The sequence below is a fragment of the Centruroides sculpturatus genome, unplaced genomic scaffold (genome assembly GCF_000671375.1).
Source record: "Centruroides sculpturatus isolate CEXI.00-Female unplaced genomic scaffold, Cexi_2.0 scaffold897, whole genome shotgun sequence".
NCBI lineage: Eukaryota > Metazoa > Arthropoda > Arachnida > Scorpiones > Buthidae > Centruroides > Centruroides sculpturatus.
The window spans coordinates 179,213-202,742 of NW_019385074.1; the positions used below are offsets into that span (position 1 = coordinate 179,213).

The following is a 23,530-nucleotide window of genomic DNA, read 5'->3' on the forward strand; positions in this document are numbered from 1 at the left end:
TGAAGAAATTTCCCGTAGTAATCATCTATAGACGGGACTAGACCTACACTTGTGGCACTAATATACAACATATAGCAGGCCCTTCTTCTCCACATAATGATGACAAGCTTGAAAACGTAAGGCCCTAAATTACAGACTCATAAATCGAGGCCCTAAATGTGCAGCTTACTTAAGCTTAAGCGCTATATGATACTGTTAAAAAAAAAGTGATTATACGAAAGTAAAAAATGCGAATTGATATAAATTTCTAAGAAAATTTTCTGTAGAAACATTGGAAATTTGAACTTTGAAAGTTACTCGAAATTTTATAAAATAGAAAAGAAAAAAAAAGGTTCCAGAAATAAAAATAAAACCTCCTACAATGGGGTATATTCTTAAGCTTACAAAAGAACGATTACGCAGCATATATTTTGAAAAAGTTTTTTTTCTTTTTTTTTCTTTTTTCGTAAATACTAAAGTGCAGCAATTTTCTTAACAAAGTCATTTAAACTGGCATATAGCCCAGAAAAAGAAAATTAATGGTATTTTTGGATGCACATTGTCACCTAATTGTTATTTGCATTTTCAGACATCCATAAGACATATGAATCTTTACGATCGAAATATCCATTTTTAAAATATTCTTAACCATTAATTCATTAAAAATATTATTATTTTACAATCCTAAGAATCTCTATTTTCAATTTTTTTAGCATAAATTTCCATAAAATTTAATATTTTATGGTAAAAATGTCATCAACAGACATCTACAAGACATATGAATGTTTATAATCAAAATATTCGTTTTTAAAATACTTTTATCCATTAAAATCATTAAAAATCGTATTATTTTATATTCTTAAGAATTTATACTTTATTTTAGCATAAATTTATCATAAAAAATGTTAAATTTTATGGTAAAATTTCAACAGTACTCATAACTATAAAACTTCCTAGGGTGGATTCTGTAAGATACATTTTAAAACCTGTTAAATGGATTTAAAAGTTATTAAATTGTGTTTATAAATATTTTTAAAGCTTAAATAAATAAATATTAATTATTTTAAATAAAAATATTTTTTAATTTAATATATAATTCATCGTTTTTTGAATAGCTTTCTAACTACAACGTAGGCTAGCCTATGGTAACTTTCAATCAGATCTTATAAATTGTTAACGCTTTTATGGTTATAAATACAGTTTATAAAGATAAATTAAATGTTTTCTTAAATGTTTAATAATCGAATTTATAAGAATTTTAATAAATTTTAAGCAATATTTACCAATTTTACATGCTACAGTAAATTTATCCTGTAGCGTATACATGATTACCTTCATCTATTTTAAGCGTTTTTATAACATTTATTTATAACTTTATTACTATTATTTTTAAAATAAAACTAGACTTTTATGTAATAAAATTAATTTTCCTTATAAAAATCTCTTACATTGTATTTTTTATCTTTAAAATGTCTTCCGAAACTGCGATTTCTTCAACTTCTACCATGAAAAGTATGTTTGTTTGTTTATATTAATCGTATTTTTCCTGAACTTTATCTAGTTTAAAAACAAAATTATTGTAGAAATATTAGAAAATTAGTTAGAAAATTTCATGAAATGTCTAATTTTTCATTTATTCACTAGTATGAGATCAAAATATCGTTATATAACGGTCACATCTATGTTGATTACAATAAAATTCTACGTTTAACTTGCTCAACATAGTTTAAAAATTCGATTTTCTAACATTTGAATCCCCTAAAAATAAGTTATAACCACATATAACAACCCTAAATTAATTTTTTCAAGTCAAACTCTACGGGAAAAGTGAGTAAAAACGGATTTTTACATATATAATTTAAACATTTATACACATTTTAATTAGAAGTTTAAGTAAATTATAACAAATTTAATTCATAATTTATGTTTTAAGCTTAAGAGAACAATTCTTTGAACTATTTTTCGGTCAAATTCACAATGTATATTCTTGAAAGTCTCATTGGGATTCGTGACACGTGACATGAAAAAAAATGAAATAAATAAAATAAAAAGAACGAAAGAACGATAACAGAATACAGAACACGGTTTATACAGGTCGTATCTATGACATACTTCATGAAGAACATGATTCGAAATGCACTAAAATTATATAGAAGCATACATCCTAATAAGGGATGGCCAGGGGGGTTATACGGTACTATAATTAAAATCCACCCTCTTTAAAGAAACCTACATGAGAACCCTCCTCTATAAATAAAAATAGATATAAAGCAATAGATATTTATAGAATTTTAAAGCAATATTATGCAATTGTTTTTTTAAGGAGGGGGGATTGGAAAGTTGTTACAAGAAGAGTCAATTTTTAACGATTGTTGTCAGCAAGTTCAAACATCTCACCGTTTAATGTGGAACGTGGGACGAGATGACGAACATGTGCTGCTGACTGTCAAATCTTAGATATACACTTCTAATAATCCCCCCACCTAGTAAATCTAAGAATGATAGGAGTGATAGTGAAGTAATGGGTTGTTTGAACGAATATATTAACAGCACCCCCCATGCGAGTCGATTTTTATCTAAGAAAACTTCACCCCCCCTTATATTTAGATAGTTAACGTGATAAGAATCAGTTTAATTAATCTAAATTAAGCACATTTTTTTTCTGTTTAATTACTTAAAGAGGGGGGTGCGAATGAAAGAAGACTTCACTCAGTTTCTTCGCTTGATTAGTACTTAAAAACCAGAGTGAACAACTTCCGGTTTTTTATAGTCATTTCTATTCCTCTATCCTCCCACAGAACCATCTGATGGCATGCCAGTTTGGCACTGGACCGTACCAATCGGGGCAGAACTAATGAGTCTGTCCTGTGTTAGTATGGTATCACTCCACTAAGAGCGCTAACAGTAGACAGTAGTGAGTGTGTTTACACGTGTATACGTAGCCGAATCGCTCTCAGGACACCCCAATTTTTGTCGAATTTTAATACAGAAACCCTCCCCGAGATACCCTGTAATGGGTATCTCGGGGGAGGGAGTTTCTGTTAGCTATGAATGAGTCGTGTTAAAAATATACTCACAGATAACAATCTGTTACAGAGAGCGACTCGTCTTCTAGAATCTAAAATCTTAATGAACACCCCTAAACTGTTTCGTTATTCTCGAATTTTAATGATTAAAATCTGGAATTTGGCTCAGGTTTTGATGTTTGTGTGTGTGTTTTTTCTCCTTTGGTTTCTCCCCCTCTCCGGCTTCATTATAAGAGCTGACGAAATGGCTACTTCTTAATCTTTTCTTGGGTGATAAGCGTTATGATGGATTGAATCTCGTCGATTAGGGGTTAACGAAAGATGGAATGGAAATAACTAGCGGCAAAACGATGCAATCAAGAAGTGGAGTTAGGTATTTGCATTGGCACACGTCCAAGTTTTCCATAAACACTCCTCAGCTAGATTAGGGAGTATCCGGTGTCATAAGTCTAGAGTGGAGAGAGAGAGAGAGAGAGTGAGAGAGAGGGAGGGTGTGATTTTTTTCTCTCGTTCTCTTCCGATCGACTCGTGATTTATGGCAAGCAAGATGTCCTGTCAGCGTATTAAAATATTCCATCTACAGATAAAGTCAGTTTGATAGAGATGAGGCCTCCAGTTTCCATTTTGCAACACAGCGAACGCATTTTCTTCCACCCCCTTCCTAATCTGAAGCGATGTTAACCTTTCTTTACCCGATTTTGATTGGTTAATGTTATTTTATATTACTCTAACACGGAGGGGGGAAGTGTCCCGAAGTTAATATTTTGGACGAGTGAAGAATTTTTTGATACTAGAAACTAACTTGTATATTGCTTAATTGGGTGTATTAAAATCCCATCTACTGCTATAAATTAGGTTACAATTCGACGATCAGGAGTTTTTTAGAAAGTGATTCTATAGAAATAATTTTAAAAAATAGAAAAATGGTGTCATTTATAATCCTAGATTATGTGCAGCTTCAAGGTTAAAGTGATAATCTGAAGAATTTCACGCAAAGTAATGTCAGCAGGGGGTACGGAAGAGAAAGAAAGAGTGTACAATTTTACCAGTGATGTGACGTTTGCCAACATTTTCAAGTAAGGTTAGTGAAAACGTAGTTCAACTCATTGGCTTATGCCAAAATGAAAGAACTACACTCTCTTCCATTGAATATAACAGTTACAGAAATATCTACGCTACATTAACGCTTTACTCTACCCTCATTCGTTGCTATTCTCTTTATAAGGACAGTATTATATACTTTATACTGTATATATTAGTTTATATGCAAGATATAAAGTATACTAACTTCAAACAAAGCTAGCAACATGTTTATAATGTTAACTTAGTGCATAGATATGTAGTTACATATCCTTCCATATCTCTACTGTATAAATACAATAGAGCGTATATAAGGGAATACAATAAGCTATAAGAATTAGAAATATATAATTTAAAGTTATAATTTCATTAAATTCTCTTTAAACATGCATTAAACAGAATTTAAAACATACAGAACGCAAGAGCCTAACCTAATGAATGAATGTTAAAGTTATATCGTAACATTGCACCGTTACGATTAAAGTTATGTTACTTAGATGTGTGCAAAATATGCAACCTTTCAGAGCCTTATCACATTTATAATTCGCTCAATGCAATAAACACGAAGATCCTCCTATAAAGTGGGTTCTCCAGATGCTATCTAGTCAAAGATCAACAGGATAAACTAGAAATTGCATCCATTTATAGGAGGAATGCTTAGATATTTAGACATATATATTAAATATTTCTTATTCTATTTAATATCTACTCATAATTTCCATTTTACATATGTTATAATTTGATTTAAAGACGAAGGAACTAACTATAAACAATGCGACTTTAGCCCGTAGTAAACAAGCGTTAAAACTGGTTCGCATATGCGGATCCATTTTACAGATTAAGGGATCAAAAATAGAAACTTTTATAAATTTCTAATTCGTGATTAAGTAAAATTATAAACAAAATAATGAGAAACCCGATCCGAATGCTTTAAAACTAATTTCATCGTCGTGTAAAGTAGGGGAGGCTCATTTGAAGTGGGAACCAAGCTACTTATTGACGTTAGACTAGACGTATTAAAGGGCATTTTATGCCCATTAATGCAAAAATAGACTTTTTAGTAACAGACTTAGATATGGGCCGAAAATTGACAAGAACTAATAAACCACCAACAGGGGGTCGTGAAGAACGGGAGGATTGATTTCATACACTCTCCTTGCTTTCGGTTATAGTTATCATCTTATCAATCTGACGTAGTTATCTTCAACGGGACCGTCTTGTCATCAACGTTTTTACGTTTGTCAACGCCTTTTCACCTCAACATCTGCGAAGAGTAACTTAGAAAACGTAACAATTTCCATAAGAATTTGGCATAAGAGAACTGAGAAAATGCACTTAAAATCGATACCAACTGACCACGATCTATACCTCGAGTGGTGCATACACACGCTGTCAACAAAATCGGTTCAAGGTTACGTAAACGTTGCTATGGTGACGATTTTAAGGAGGCGCGTGAGTAATGGCCATAAGAGACAAGGGGAGGGTTGTATGGTCAACTATAATACACATACCTTTTGGTACGGACGTCGAACAACGAACGGGATTGTGCAACGAGCGACACAACGAATGCATTCAAGGCTCGAGTTAAAAACTTACTGGACACAACGGGGTAAAGATGGGAAGTTTTGCCTCGCCCCTTTTCCACTCACCGGAAAACCGGTCGAAAAAACTGAACGCGCGTGCTCACCACGTGACGTTACGTCAGTAAGAAATGGACTCCTTTGGAGGCAAATGGGCTAGACCACTGTCCTAATCGGCTCGAAGGGTAGGCATTCAATTTTCTAACCGGTTTTACAATGCAGAGGGTGAACGTCCTACTGTCGTTGGGTGGGGAACAAAAGAGGACAAAAACCCGAGTAGCCACCCCACCCACCACCTCCCACAGGTTGAGTTGGGAAGGATTAAAAGACAGCTTCTGGTACGGCAGCGGATCTCACGGGCGGTGTGGGTGGACCTCTATCTACTGGTATATGGATGAACCGATAGAGTAGTTCCATTTTATGACCTCCATTTGTCTTAACTGAATCGAGTGTGAAAGCGGAAATGCTCCTAATTTGCTAAGGGACGCGTCTTCCTCCAACGAAAGCACCAAGATATTAGTGAAACGAGAGGGGGGACGTTCCTTAATAACAAATGCGATCTGCAATATCTACTAAGCTGAGATTAACCTGTAACAGTATTGTTTGCTAAGTAAGCGCAGATCAAATCTTAGATTTAAGGCAAACAATAGCTCTTTGTTTGCATTAATTTATTGCGAATCCATGTTTTTGTTTGTTTATTTTTTTTAGCATTTTATCGAAAGATTTCGTGTGAAATTTCTACAGAAACGAGAAGAAGTGATTCAACAGACTAAGATCTTCATCTAAAGACGAATGATTTAACAGATTACTCTCGTGATTGAAGGATTTGATAGAGGATTTTCTTATCTAAAACACGAGCGCTCCCGATTATCCGGGATAATTGCAGATATTTGTTTAAGTTTAATTTGTTTAAGCTTAAAAAAAAACCTGCTTTTAAATACTCGATTATTCGTGTCCTTCTTTGCTTCCAGACGATCAATAATCGATTATCCAAGGATTTAACTTGGAAAATATTTAATCATTCAGTGTTTATTAGTAAAATTCGATCGTAGAGAGTAATTAAAACGGTTAAGGATCATCAAAACACGCTTGTCATTAAGGAGAAAGAAGATTTTTCCACACAACTCGAGTCAACAGGAAATGCCGTACGATCCACTAAACAAATTAGGACATCCATTTACCGTATGTCATTTTTTGTAAGTTGATAGGGCTCACCCCTACGTCCCACATAAAATTTGACCAGTGTGTAATTATGCCTAACCGTCTCTTAATTAAGCTTAACAGAGTAGGCCATGATGCAGGTGTGTATGTATGTGAGTTTGTATGAGTATACGACAGGAGGGTAAATCAAGATACAAAAAAAACACACCAACCAACCCAACCCGTCCCCTGGCAAGCTCACCAGATGAACGTGACATGTTGGAATGTTGTAATTAAACGTCACATCACATTCGCGTGTGATGCACAGAACTAACAGTGACACATGGAGGACAGGAATTTAAAAGTCAGGTGACAGAGTCGTTATGACTGGCTTCTAAGTAGATATGCAAATAGCTTGAATATTCGAGCTCACAAGAAGAATGACCTTCTTTATTCTAATTCACTAAATGCTATTTAATATAATTAAAAAGATTTTTCGGAAATTCGCCAAAATTCTTTCATTTAGTCTGAAGTAACATCGAGCGCTGCAATACGGGAATTTCAGGAGGAGGAAAAAAGACCACTTCTACAGTTACTCCAATTTATATTTCCTCTTGAATTTATTCAGAAATTATGAATATTATTTCATAAATTTACTTTTAAAATTGCAGTTCTTGCACTTAAAGTATCCTGCTGTTAAGTGATGAAAAGAAAAACGAAATTATTCTAGAATGAAGTAATTTATGGGCATTTGGTATGAAGGCAATCAAGGTTTTTTCTTCGTTTATCTTTGAAAACAAATGACAAATTATGTGTCTGACCTCTTTGTTTATATACTAAACTCATAAATATATTAAAGATATAAGCAATATATGCAATATTTTGGGCATTCTTTCAACTAAAACTTGCATAAATTACGTATTAATGCTTATAACTGCGCGTTATAAATTAATAAGTTGTAAATTATCCCATTAATGCGTACCATAGACTTTATATTTTACATCCTACAGTCCTACAGTATAATTTACATACTTGCATAACTGATTTGCATACTAAGTAGATTATACTGAACTTACATAACATGTTATACATACTGTATATAGAGATGTAGGCCTACAGATGTTATGTATAGCCTACGTACTACAGTATAATATACATACTTTCCTACTATATAAGTTATATTGAATTAATTTAACGTGTTGTACTTGTATATAATATATAGATGAAAAATAAACTATGCAAATTATACAGAACTCACGCAGAGTAGAAAGCTGCAATATACGACATTAACTCATTATACTGTATCTATAATCTGTAAATGACTTATACAAGTTAAACCTCGATATAGCACCACCATTAGTTTGTCTTTGAAATTTGCATGTGGGGCTAAACCGAAGGGCCTCGAACAGAAAGGATTATGTAAAACAATGAGATGTACAGTACGAACACAGGCTTGAAAGTCACTTGATTTGGCATCCTTTGTAATTTAAAATCGTATATTTGTTGATTCACAGAAGCTAAAGCATTCTCTGTTTAATATGTAAATATATTCAAACCTCGATATAGCGCCGTCGTACATAAATAACCATTGTAAGTATTCATAGGCCCTCTACGAGAGTGGTGCTATATAGCAGAGAGCTGTATCGAGGTTCGACTGTATTTACATAAAATATAGTGATATACAAGCATTTCACGTTTACTCGATTACTAATTAACCTTAATTATGTTTAAGAAAAGCGAATAAAATTGTAATTAAAACAACTAATATACTGTATTAAATTATCGTTTAGAATAGGATAAATTAGTGAAGAAGATGAAACCCTCTCTTCTCTTCTGAAGCTAAGTGTTTATCAAGAAGAGATGAAAAGCAATAATAAACTTGAATCAGGATTTAAAATTAAATGAATAGGAACTAGGATTTGAAATTAACAGACTTGAGATAAGGATTTAAAATTAGTGGAATAGAATCAAGAAATTAAACTATCGAATAAGGAATACGCTAATTAATAAGTCGGTACCAAGCTTTGAGATTATTGGAAATTAAGAAATAAAACCAAAATTAAGGACCTTAATTAGTGAACTTTGAATTAAGGACTCGAATTAGTGAACTTTGAATTAAGGACTCGAATTAGTGAACTTTGAATTAAGGTCTTGAATTAGTGAATTAAGAATATGGATAAATTAATAGACCGAAATCAAGGATATAGATTAATGGACTGGAATTATGGACTTAAAATTAATGGACTGGAATTATGGACTTAAAATTAATAAACTGGATTAATGAATATATGAAAGGAATTTAAAATTATTAGACTAGAGGGTTACACATGACTTTTAAGTCCTTGATCGTAGTCCACTAGATTTAAACCTTTGTTGGTATTTTAACGCGAAAACCCCGATTCGATTGCATTAATAAAAACCCTTATTTTCGGTCTACTAATTTTATTCTAATTCCTAATTGGTAAATTTAAGTCCTTGATTCTAATTTGCAAATTCTAAATGTTCGATCGTAAGTCAGTAAGAAATTAATATTTTCACGTAAATTCTACTGAAAAGCAAGAAATTTTCTCTAATTTATCAAATAAAATAATGAAAAGAAATTAATATAAAAATAAACGAATTTATTCTTTTAAAAAAGTAGAGATAAAAAAAAAATTTAAAACTCGAATCAATTTTCGTATTTAAAAATCATCAATTCAGTTTATCCGACAACTTCACCCGAAACAAATGACATTTGACAGTTGAGGACAAGTTAAGTGACGTCACAGGCGTACAATCGGGTCGTAATAATTTATTAGTTGTTGTCATGGACATCGTTGGACCGGAAGTGACAGAAAAAAGTAAACAACGAGTCGTCTCGGATTAGACACGCTACGATAGCCACACTCGAGTTCTGATTGAGACAAAGAGACAAATTTCAAAATGACCTCGTGTGTTTCTCCTATAAAAAAAAATAATTAAATAAAAAATAGAAATTTCTGTAAATTTGGAACGTATATAATTACAATTTATTGTTTTTTCCTGGTAAATTTCTGCTTAAAACAATCATTTTTTTTTTGTTTATTATCATGGAAATTGGTGCGTATTCTTCACTTTTACGCTTTAATTTTTGTTACAATAGTCTTAAGTTATTGTATTTAAAGTGCTAAAAATTAAATTTTAATCTTCTGTTTGTATAATAATTTTAAAAAATTTAAAATTATTCGAAACGAATCAATAAAATTCTCGGTTATAATGTCATTTGTTTAGCGCAGTGTTTCTCAAAGATGGACGATATCGCCCCATATGGGCGTTTTTCCATGTTAAGGGGGCGATTTGTAACAATTTATATTTTAGGGGGGAAAACAATTTTCTGGGCGATATAGTAAAACATTATATTAAGAATAATTAGATATTTTTTCATTATATCGTACAATAATTAAACAAATAACATTATATTAGTCAATAGTCTATTCAATGCAGTACGAATTTGACGTTAGCCTTGGTCCTCGGCATCGGAATTTTGAAGTGAAGGGGGCGACGATTCGTTAGAAGTTGAGAAACACTGGTTTAGCGTAATAAATGCGATCGGGTATAGCTTTCATATGCAAAAATATCGGAAATCTTGAGTTTTATCTCATATAAAATTATATATATTTAATAAATTAATGAGATGCTGGAATTTTTAGTACGAAAGGATTCCTAAGATTGCTTGTTTTTATTAAATTTTCTGATAGTTTATTAGGAATTTAATCATAAAAATTAATTTTTGATGTTCCAATACTCAAATAAACGTGTAAATTAAGTAATTTTAGATTGAATTTTGTATATTTTTAAGTGTGTTTTAAGGCATTTAAAAATATACAAATAGAGTGGCATATAAAAGTGTAAAAAATGATAAAATTTCTAATTTTAAAACGGAGCATCGAAGCAGAAAGTTGTTTAGAACGTTTGAAATGCATCGTAGGAGAAGTGGAAAGGCGCAAAGTATAACTATATCTGCCAGACAACAACATCCCCTATTGTCTGTTCCCATTGTAGTTAGCTTAGTGAACTCATTTAAGCACGTTCCCGAATGATAGACTAAAGTCCATGCACCTGCTATTCGATGTCCGACATAAACAGTGTGTGCGCGCGATATGCAGAGAGGAACATACACGTCGACACCCCCTAACATCAGTCAGTCTTCGATGTCTGGAGAAGCCGCATAGTTTGACACGAGCAACCTGTTAGAGGGACAAAGTCGAACACCCGCGATGTCACTCTTTGACCTCTGGTACGACGTCACTGCAGAGCAGGATTGAATGGTTTCTCTCTATTGAAAGAGTCTGCAGGGATGTTACGTGCCAATGTGTGAGTAACCAGAGGAAGATAATTCAGCCTGACGAATGGGGAAGATTCGCAACGAGACAGTTTTAATTGGCTTTATGTTTAATTGCCAACACATTTAAGTTCTAATCACGGGTCGCACCACTTGTTTGGTGAGCAACTCGTCCCCAGTGTTGTGTAGCTGACTCAGCTCTAACCATTGGACCGTATCGCCAGACAGTTGCATGCAATGGGAGCATCGCCAACTACCCCCCCAGCTGTTGCTCAACATCTGTCTTCCCAGTGAACGGGTACGTCTTTTGTTTGCCGACCAACTAACAAATGGCGTGTGGGTGTTGCATTTGTGATGGGAAAGGAATGCAACCGCACATAAAAACTCAACGACATATCGAAGAAAGAATGCCATTCAAAAGAAGAAACGAGATAAACTCCATGCTGATTGATCGAAACTTTACATCAATCATCCGACGTGTTTAAACACTAATTACTCATCCGGATAACCTTACACTTCAATAAATTCCTAGCAAATTTATATATTATATTAATTTAAAGAAGACAAAAAGATAAACCAAACCAAACTGCCTTTTAATCACCATTCATAGAGCCTTTCTAAAAAGTGCATTGTTGGATAAATGCCATGTCTGTTGACAGCCCATTTCTCTAAACCATAATTCATCGACACACTTTGTACACTAAAGAACCTGTTATTTCTTCTTCCTCCTCCTCCATTAACAGTTTCGCATGAAATTCTCTGCAATATCTCAATCTTTATACATTTGATATTATAATAATTCATTTTTTAAGCGGCGTAACCCATTTATACGTATAAGACGACACCGTAAAAAGTGTTTTCTAGGTTTATGCATTTCAGATGAAACAAAATATTAATTTTTCTCCCTATTTTTTCTTTAATAATCTATGCTAAGAAGCTATGCAAATCTGCAGGCACCTCGTATTTATACCATAAAAAATTAAATTATGAATCTATACAGATGTATTTTATAAAAAATGCTCAATGCTCTAGAAGGACAATTTCTTAGTGAAAAATTGGTTTTATATTGTATAATTCACTGAAATTCTATAGAAAAATTAATTATATAAAAATACAACTCGATTCTAAAGTACGTTCCGTATGCCGAAATGTCGCTTTTCAATCGAAATTTTATCAAATTTAAGGTAAAATACAGTGAAATTTTTGAAGTTTAATCAATTTTATATAGAAATTTAGTCATAAATGCAAAAATTATTAATATAAAACGTTAATTCTATTGTTTTCTTCAGCGAATATCAATTATAAAACGTCTATATTTAATCTATAGTAAATTTTCGAATATTGTAATTAGGATAAGAGAGTTTCTCCCGTTAGAAAATGAAATTATAACTTGATAAAATTGCAAATAATTGAGAAATACTTCATAATTAATTGACTATATTTACAAAATACCCCGTGAGAAACCTTTGCATATTTCAACCTAGACTAAATATTTGGCGATGAACCGAAAATAAAATATTTATGCCGAATAATCACATTGCAAAACGTTTAAAATTTGTAGAATTTTGTACCGAAAATAAATATTTTAAATTACATTAAAAAAATAACCGTTTTTAAATGTTGCCAGAGAGATTTTTTTCGTAATAAATTTGCTGGCAACATTTAAAATTATAAAACTTTTAATCTCTAATTTTACGTGTTGCCAGTAGCGGAATAATGTATTGAAGACTCCATTTTGGATTTTTTCAATATAATTTGTCTAATTAACCGATTAAAATATTTTTTCTGAAAGATCTCTAATTTAATTTAAAGCTAAATTATTGTAACTAGCGAATACAGTAATTGTTCAGTTACTAAATAGGCTACTGTAGTATCAAGTTTAGATTTAGATCTGTTATAAGTTGTAACTTATAAGATGCTTTCTTCTTGCATTTAATAATAATAAATCTAAAAGAGTAAGGCCTTAAGTTGTAACTTGTTCAGTTTATGTGTAAATTCGGCTTGAGTAAACGAATCAGTTCAGTGGAGCGTTGTGTGAATTCAGACATCACACCAGTTATTTTGACCCAGTGTGAATATATTTATCACAAAAATGACTTATCTGATGGTTTAGAGAGTAGCCATGTTGACTCGTGTCAATACGACATCTGTTCCATCATCTGATTAGCCATTTTTAGCACGGGATAATCTTGATAACGAATAAAAAATCGAGAGTTTTTGAGGGTCGCGTTTTAAAGTCGCGTATCAAAATCCATCCAAAATGTCGAATGTAAAAGTATCCATCACTTTGTAACGAAGCGAAGAAGTGTCTTACTTTAAAACCCCATTTTTTTTTCTTTGTTTGAGTTGAGTTTCGTAATTTACTGGGAGTCCTTTTTTTTGAAGTTATATAAGGGGGTGACTACCGTTCTGTGTTCTGCATCCGGTGTTGAAGAAGAAAGATTAGTGGGATTGTGTCGATAGGGGTGCAGGGGGGGGGGAAATGGCGAAGGGAAGAAGAAGGAGGAGGCATTTAGGTGGAACGCCCAAGTCATTGCTGGTTTAGTCTAGAAAACAAAGACAAGAAGGGGGAAAAAAACGACTCCCGAGGGGTGTAACACCTGCGCGCGTCAGTTAAACCATCTTACGAGGGCTGGAGAATATAGACGTCGGTTTGGTGTGAACAAGACGTTGGACACAAATAACTTTCGTGCTTTACACTTCACCCTCCAACACTGGAAGCGCAGGAAATTGCACCAACAACGCGCTACTGAATTGAAATTCGTTGTTGAAAGATGTATTCCAGCACATCACTCCATGCTGCTTTCGCAGACAGAGACGTCCTTCTTAGCTACATAATTGACGTGTCTCCACTAAAAAACTTTCTTAAAACAGAAGAAAACTGTAAAAATATTTCATAAATGATCGATTTAAATAACTTACAACAATAAAATTTAAATTTTAATGATATTATTAGGGAATTAACTACATTTTTTTTCCCCTTCCAGCTTTTAGGTTTAAGTATATTTGTCGTTGGAATATGGGCGTGGACCGAAAAAGATATATTTAATAATTTAAGTCGCCTTACAAATATAACGTTAGATCCAGCCTTCCTACTCATCATCGTTGGCATTATTACTTTTATCATCGGATTTGCAGGTTGTGTCGGAGCACTCAGAGAAAATACATGTCTTTTAGCAGCTGTAAGTAAATGTATTTTTTCAATATAAGACATATTAAAATTATTTTAGTATATAATAAATGTTTTCTAAGCAGCAGTCCAACTTACTGTTCTTAAACAATTAGAGATGAAAAAATGACAATGAAATAATTTATTATACTGTTAATTTGTAAACTTATTTTTATTTCTTTCTTTAGAATTTGAATGTAAAACTATCAAAAACTTAAGATATTGTTCCTTTTTATTACGGATTATCATTAATTCTTATGAAAAGTAATCTAGCTCATTGTAAATATCTTCTTCTTATTGTTTTTTTAACAAAATATAAGTCTAATTTAATGTATAATTATCAGAGGTAGGCCTAACTTATTAAATATTTTAGTAATTGTCATTTTAAAATATTTTTTTGCATAATATTTAATTCATAGTTTTTGCTTAAATCAATATTATTAATCTTAATAAAATATATTGAATATTGAAATTTCAATATTTACCATATAAATGTATTTTTATTTATTTGTGAAATAACTTATTACATATTTCCTTATTATAAATTGCACAATTACTAATAATTATGTCAATGGTTCTGCATTTGTTTTACTCTTTATCTTAAATAAATTTTAAAAAGATTGTTACAGTATACAGTAGAGTCCCACTAGTCCAANAGCGTAAAAATGCATTTAAAGTGCGATATTAAATTAATAAAATGTTTTTTTACATGAAAATAAAAGAAAAGTGCTATAAATGGCCTTAAATTTATCATTTAGACCTTCAAAATTATATATATATACATTTTTTTGAAGCAACTTTTCTCAACTAAAATCTAAAATTATTTTATTAATTTATAGTTTATTACAATTGAACCTTTCAACAACGGCCACCACTAAACGGCAACCATTTTTTTCTAGGAACGTTGAATAAAAATGCACAGGAATGATCTCAAAACAATGTCCATCTCCGAACAATGCTCATTTCTTACGTCCCCATCAGTTGCCGTTGTTTAGAGGTTTGACTGTATGAAAATAAATGGAAAGAAAAACTACAAATCGACCAAACTGAATATAAATCACAATAATTATCATCATTAATTCTGTCCCGATTTAGAGCTTAGACTCTCAAGATGTATGATGATGCTTTACCATAGAGCGGCAGAGTATCCTCGAGAATATAGACGTCGGTTTGGTGTGAACAAGACGTTGGACACAAATAACTTTCGTGCTTTACACTTCACCCTCCAACACTGGAAGCGCAGGAAATTGCACCAACAACGCGCTACTNAAAAAAAGAAAAAAAAATCATTAAATTCATAAGTAATCCATTCTCACGCCTTTAACTCTAGGGAAAATATAAATAGTAGAAGCAACCCGTGTATAACGATTATTCGTTAAACACGTTTTATCTCAGGCGATGATGGCCACATACGAATGTTAACAAAAAGGAAAACTGTGGGAAATAAGATTATGATTATGAATATGTTTGCAATTTTCGTAGTAACGAAGAGTCAAAGACGTGCTACACATGTTAAGATATAGGAAGAGGGAACTACACCTATATCTGTCGACCGGAAAGGCACACCCCGGTCAAGGAGTAGACACGCCCAAGTTGTCTCCGATCGAATCTTTTTTTATTTTTATTTTTATTTTTTTTATTGTTATGTATATCAAACGAAAACAATCTGTAATTTAAATCAAAACAATAGTTTGTTAATGACCTAACTTTTGACCTTTTCTCATGCTTAAACACGAAATAATCGTTATCGATTCATAAAAGAAGGACACCGATTTTCTTTCCTTACTTAAATGTGGGCCTCTAACATGTAAAAAAAGAAATCTCGAATTTCTTTTGTTTTATGTCGGAAATTTTAAAAGATTTAACAGGAAATTATTGAATTAAATAGATAAGTTTTAAATGAACGAATTACTAGAAAATTTTCGCATTTGCGCTTGAAGACGTATTGCAAGTTGCAAAATTGTTAAAGTATCCTTCGTCAGATGGTTCATTTATACTGGAAAAATCTTCATTTTCATCGAGATTTTATGGATTTTAATGTAGAATTCATGGAGAAAATTGGGAAAATCCTTTATCACATAGCTTAATTCTTCATATTCATGCGTTAATTTTATGTTACAATCCATAAAATCTTGATAAAATTAAAGTATTTTCATGTAGATTTTAATCTGTCAAACCTCCAAAAAAAACGGCCACTGACAGGGACATTAAAAAAGGCTGCTGTTTGCAGTTATTTTGTATGTGTTTTGTTAAAAAAAGTCTTTTTAAAAGAATGGCCTCTGTATAAAGGTGGTGATCGTTATTACAGGTTCGACTATATAAAGATCAACACATAAAAATACTAAAATATCCTTCATCAAATGGTTTTGTATAGTCAAAAATCTTAATTTTAATCAAGACTTTAAGGATTTTAATATGAAATTAATACACTAAAAGCTAAAAATATCCTTCATCACACACAAAATCTTGATAAAAATAGAGCTTTTTCATACGAAATGAATGCTATAGGAGCAGCTTTTAAAAGTACAAATTACCATTTCCTATTGTTTCAAATCTAGAAAGAATTAAAGAAAGAAAAATAAAGTAAGATAAATTTTCTTAAATTCATTTTTATTTTGCTCAATATGCTTAATTCTTAAAATTAATTAGTTGAGCGATTGTACTGTACTTCATAAAAAGAATTAAATTAGTTTGAAAGGTGTGTAGCCTGTTAGAAAATTATTGCATGGGTTAGTCCATAGTCCGAACTACTTGACTTTTAAACTTTATATACTAAAAATGTCGTGACAAGCCATCGTAATTCTTATTTTATAACATAACATTTCGTTCATATCTTCAAGAGATTTGCATGAACATTAACTCACTTACTGCATCAATTATTATAGATTATGTAAATTGAGAGCGTGGATCTTATCCTTTAACTATAAAAATTCATTTTTTTTAGAAAAAGGAAATTCCCAAATTAAAGTTATAATTAGAGCTAGAAATTCTTAGAACTTGGTGAATTTTTTCGTATAGAATAAATGGAAGTAATGTGATATATATATATGCATACAATAACTGTAAAGAGGTGTGTTTTATAATGAAATTATGGTTTAAATTTTCTAAAAATTTATATAATAGATAAATTTATATATGAAAATTTTATAAAAATAGAAGAGTTCTTAAATTAGGAACGAATTATGTAAGAATGAACAGTAGAAAGTTGCATAGTTCGGTGAAATTCGAAGTACAATTAAGGATAATTTCACTAGGAAAATTTAGAAAAATTCGAAGAAATATTATAATTTTTAGTTCTTTAATTTGTTTTCTAACATTTTATTACATTTATAAACTTATTTATTTCTATTTTAGGAATTTTTAACATTTTTCTAGCTAAATAACGATATGCTGTTTACGAGACGACGTCAAAATTGGTGACATTTAGCATGGAAAAAGAATACAAAATACACAAAAACTTTTAAAAAATTAACAAATATTAAATTTTTTCATTTTTATGGCTTGAAATTTATAAAAATGAGTAAAAAATTAACATTTTAATCATAAATACAAGTAGAATTTAATAGAATTCTGTTAAGAAATTGTATAATTTTGTTTCATTAAAATTGTTGAAAACAGAAGCTGAATTACTAAATAATTTAAGCTTTCTTGTACGAAAATTCGAAATAAAAATAAAAACAAAATTGTTATTTTTCATTTATTTAAGTTTAATTATAATAAATTAATAAAAACTTATTTACAATCCACGTCAAGTTTGATAGGAATGCTAAGAGGAATTTGCTGCTAGAAAAACCAGTAGAAACGGGCTTAAAACTTGATTTAATCAGTAAAAAAATACTCATTATTCATAAAAAATTCGCACTTAAATATAAATTTATAAATTATCTTCGAGTTATAATTATAATTTAATTAAATTTATCGAAATATCTTTAATTTATCAAGCATAGAAGTCGTACTTTGAATAACTCTTTACACCTCTCCAAGCATTCGTTTAAGTCGTGTTTCTAGTTAAATTAATTATTAAGGATAATGTTTAATTAAATTATAAGCAAATATAAGCTTTAATTAAACAATTTATGCAAGAATTTTATAAGTAAAAATCATTAAAAGGATTTAATTTAATTATTTTATCTTGAGTGTTAGTGTACGTCAGTATACATGTTAGTATAGTCTATGTATACATGTTATCATGTATATACTGTATATATACAAGTAATTAAATTAGATGAAGGACATTTATAGTTTCGACATTAGGAACCAACTTTCTAAGCATTTAACTTCGCATTTTTCGATTCCCAAAATAACTAAACTCGGTTAAGAACTTAATTACGGTCAAGTTTATTTTAAAACAAATCTGAATTTTGCTTCGTAAAATCATTTTTAAAAATGAATAAATATACTTAAAATATATTAAAATTAAATATTTATATGTTTCTTTTATAGTTTTATTAGCTTTAAATCGAGTTATAAACTGTTTAATTTAGTTAATTCGAACGGATTTTATCGTTAAAAGCGTAGAACAAATTAAACTTATTTTTCTAAATATTTGTAAAAATATCTTTTAAAATAGCTTAATATTTAATAAATTTGAATATTTCTGCAGCTATTTAAGCATTTAAAAGGCTTTGAAATTTATATTTTATTTATTTTTTAACTATTAAATATGTTGTGATGAGCGAACTTCCTATAGCAATTTCTTACATTTAAATTTTATTTATTTTATTTATTTTTAAGTTAAAGAATTTTTATGCTTAAATTCTATTTAAAAAATTAACTAGAGATCTTATAAACTAATAAATAATTTTTTTATTATATAAATTTATTATTTTATTTAATTATTAAGTCATAAATTGCATTGAAGTGCGCTAAATTTATACATGAATCTGAGAGTATAGCAGCGAATTAATTTAATTAATTTTTTAAAAAAATAGCAGCAATTTCATTGAAATTTTATTTTAAGAATTCGCTAGAAGCCTTCTAAAATCAAAAATAATTTTTTTTAATTCCAGAAATTTATTAAATGCTATTAAAAGAATACATTATTTTCTCCAGCTTCTCCAGTGATGCTAACTATGAAGTTATCATAGGAGAAGCGATTTATAAGTCATTTTTTTTAGTTAAATTACTGAAGGATTGGTTATTTTAATTATTTAACTTAATTTTTAAACGAATTAATTAAAAATTCGATAAAATCGCGTAAGATACGCTTGTATTTAACAGTTGTTCTGTTCGTCCCCCCTCTATTTTTAGTACTCAATTGAGCTTAAATATAAACAAAATTTACAAATTTTAAATGAAATGTTTACATTTTTATGTAATTCTAACGTAACAAAACTTCAAAAGTGTTCTAACAAATCGAGAATTTATATTATTCACTGCAAATATTCTCCGCGTGATTCTGTTACGTAACGACAGCTTCATGTTATTTGATACGATCAAATTTTAGTGTTTTATGTTTACTTAATGCTAAATAAAGTTATTAAATATTCAACATAAGCCCTTATCATTTGAGAAATGAGTGTATAATTAAAAAATAATACTGATTGGCAAGATAAAGCTATGGTGTTTATTATATGTTAGGGCCTACCCATCTAACTTCATAGAAACAAATTTTTATGGCCTTTTATAACATACAAATCTCGAATAAAGCCTTTAGGAATTAATATTTATGGTAAGAAACTAACAAGGCCCTTTGTCAGATTAGGATTTATAATTGTTGTGGCCTTACGATTAACAGGTTCTTTCCCTCTCCAGAAATGATAATAAATTTAAAATCATGGGCCTTAACTTAGCTTAGGACCTCATGTTACAGTTTATGGCTTCTTTGCGTGAGGCCCTAAGCTGTAGCTTGTATATCCGGTATATGGATGCGTAGAAATCCCTCGACAAACTAAGGCTTACACAAACAGTGTGATAAGGAAAACGATTTGAAACTAATAAAGTTTACAATAGCACATTAGTAGGCCCTTTAATAATAAATTAATTAGGCCTAGGCTAACAAACTGATGAGCCTCAAGGTTGCATATTAGTAAGGCCTTATAGTAACAAACCACTAGTCTATGACAATAAACAATTAAAGCCCGTGGTAACAGACTAAAAAGATCTACAGAAACAAGTATTAAAAATTCAAATCCCATAGCAACAAACAAGTAGAAGTCTCAAAAACAAACCAATAAAATTCATTTTAACAAACGTTAGCAATAAATCCACAGGACCCACAATAACAACTTCTAAAGGCCCATAGAGACAAACTAGAACATCTGGGGATGTTGTTATTTTTGTCTGTTATTAATGTTTAGTTAATTACATATAAGAAGCAGGTGCGAGTGGTTTTTCAAGAAGAGCTCCACACATAGGGATAGCCAGTGACCCCAGCGAGGGGCCCAAAAACCGTTCACCCCGGTGCGGGAGAAAGAGAGGAATGAGAAAGAACCCCCGCACCAACTCTGAATAGTTATGGTGACACTGCCTTGACACTTGTCACTCAACCTTATCCCACAAGACACGTCCTTGTTGTTGCGTTACAATTTGGCCATCGTTCCTTCCATACCAATACAAGGACACGACTATTGGCATGAAAAGATCGATCCCTCTTTCAAAAATCAATGTTGAGATGAAGAAGAAGAAAAACACGTAATAATGTATTGTACTAGGGGGTGTCGGACACATGTATTAGACGTTAACATTTGAAGAAAGTGGGAAAATTCGACCTTTAGAATAGAGAAAGTAAAAGAGTAGTCTGGATACTCGATAGGGGGTGACTTTTCCCTTCGATTGAATTCACTCGATCATCGCTTTGTGTTTGATCATTTCCCTTAGCTTTGTCTATATAGACAATAGAGTCCACGCGCTGAAAGTCGATACCTTTGGTCGGCAAACGTCCTCCAGAGTGTCGACTAACAACTCCAACTAAGTCAACATTTCGAAGTATTGTCAGAGCCGAGCAGGCATTGTTTTTCTCTAATGAAAACAATCGAATGCTCTTTCGTATTCTTGTCAAAGGGCAAAACATCTGTGCAAAAATATATCCAATTTGAGAGGATCATCTATCAATTCTATCCCATCTTACTACGACGATTTTGCAATAAAATTAAGGCGAATTAAAAAAAAATGAATATCCCACCTGACGGAAGTGACGTATTCGCCGGAAGTGACGTCGGAGTTGTTGGTTTCCTGTCTCGTCCGCTTGACCTGAAAAAAAGCGCAAAGTATACGTAAAGATGCTTACAAAAAAGTAAAAGTAAAATATTCTGTATCAAGTAAAGGTTACAAAAGAGGCTCCATCATTCTTCGACCTTAGTTACCAAATTAGTGACGAAGCCAACCAATTTTTGGCAGAAAGAAGAGGAGGAGGAGATATACCTCCACCCACCTGCTTGACAGGACTCGACGTTATAAAGGAACGACAGATATAGCATCTGCAATCCCCGTCTTTTTCAGGGTCAAGCTTCGAGTGATACAAAACTTTTCTGGAAAAGAAGAAGAAGAAGGAGACGAATGCAATTTTCTCTCATTCCTTCTAGCGTAGGAGGAAGGGGGAGAGTAACGCGATCTAAGGGAGCCATTGCAACAGAATTCGGATCATTTCGCTTTAAGGAACACGAGTGAAGGTTAATTGCTGCATAACAGCATTAACGTCAACGTCATTAAAATGTCTTATAACAAAACTTTCGTATAACACCCCCTCCCCCCCGAGGTATTCGTAAGTAAGCGGTAGAATGGGAGATGTTTGGGTACACATTAATGACAATGGACAATTGCAAGTTTGAAATTGCATACAAAAGCTTCATTGTCTCTTATAGACGTGATAGAAAATTAACCGTTCTCGCTATCTTAGAATCCAAACTTTCCTTTGTGAATTCAACATCCGAGAGACAGATTTGAGGCTATATTTATTGGGTTTAAAGTTTAAAATATTCATTCTCTAACAATAGAATGCGTTTTAAAGAAGATGGATAGCCAACGTATCCATTTATTCAACACCTATTTTCAGCTTTCTAGCATCACCCTAACTAAGAAAAAAAAAAAAAACGAATTCTCGTGGAAAATATATTTAAATAATTTATATTTAAATAAAATTTTGATTTATTTTTATTAAAATCTCTTTAATAAGCCGATAATCGCTGATATTTACCATTAAATCGTATTTTAGTTTTATAGAATATAATTTGCTATTTTCTCGTTAAAAATAGCAAAAATATAATTAAATTACGTTATTAAATAAATCATAAACGAATTAATTTAACAATAAAACATTTTGTTTACATTTTAAAACAATATTTTTGACAAAATATTAGTGCAAAAGCTGTAAAATTCCAGTAAAAAGATATCAATTAATTCAAGCTTATAGACCTATTTTATTGACAAAATTCCTTAAATTCATAAAAAATTTTAAAAGAAAATTTAAGCACATATGATTAAAATAATAATTCGTGTATATTATATTTATATTTATATAAATTATTAAGGATTTAGGCTTTAGAATAATGCATTATAAAGTCTTCCGGCTTCACGCTATTTTAATGGTAAGTATCTTATGACTTTTCTCTTATGACTGATATCTAATGGCTTTATTCTTATGCGAAGTGTCTTATGACTGTATTCTTATGACTATTTCTATGTCTAGACTATTCTCAACTCACTAAAATCGACTATAATGCGTACAAACCCACTAAATACATAGACTCTTCTGTAGCTGAGAATCAGTCATGCAACATCAAATATAACATAAATTTATAATAAAACGATTAACTTATAACGTATAATTTTAAAATATAACAAATCAATTGCAAAAATAACTTAAAAAATAAGTCAAAAATAGTTATTTTTACGAAGCATCTTCACGAAGTCATCACTCTTATTGAAGCATCTTTGTTAAGTGTTTAACATATTTAATATATAAATAAATATTATTAAAATAAATTTTTAAAAATGAGGGAAAAAATACTTAAATTTTCCCTACTCATTGTTTAGAAATGTTTATTTTATTTTGCAAAAAGAACGGGAAAAAATTAAGGAATTTGACCCGAGTTTATCCCCATAAAATAAACAAGTATAAATTCTAACATTCAATTTACAATTATTTATTCCAAGGTACTACATAAATCTTTCATTCTTAAATAATAAATTACAAATATTTAAAGATTTTTAAAAATTACTTTTATTTTTTTTAAATTCTTCAATTTTTATTATAAAATTTTGTATTCTTTTCTAAATTTTTGATGTAAATATTAAGCTAATTTTATGTTATAAATTA

At 30.9% G+C, this 23,530-nt stretch overlaps 1 protein-coding gene across 5 annotated transcripts in view; it reads right to left on the bottom strand.

Moving 5' to 3' along the window:
* LOC111634272 (eyes absent homolog 2-like) overlaps positions 1-23,530 on the bottom strand; it is a 100,076-nt gene that overhangs the window by 17,136 nt on the left and 59,410 nt on the right. For 3 of the 5 annotated variants that reach the window (XM_023379009.1, XM_023379007.1, XM_023379008.1), the window contains exon 2: positions 21,398-21,465. In XM_023379009.1, the coding sequence (XP_023234777.1) occupies positions 21,398-21,465 (68 nt within the window). Of the gene's footprint in view, positions 1-1,427; positions 1,537-21,397; positions 21,466-21,578; positions 21,740-23,530 lie in introns of those variants that run through there. The other 2 variants (XM_023379010.1, XM_023379006.1) reach the window with 2 other exon arrangements.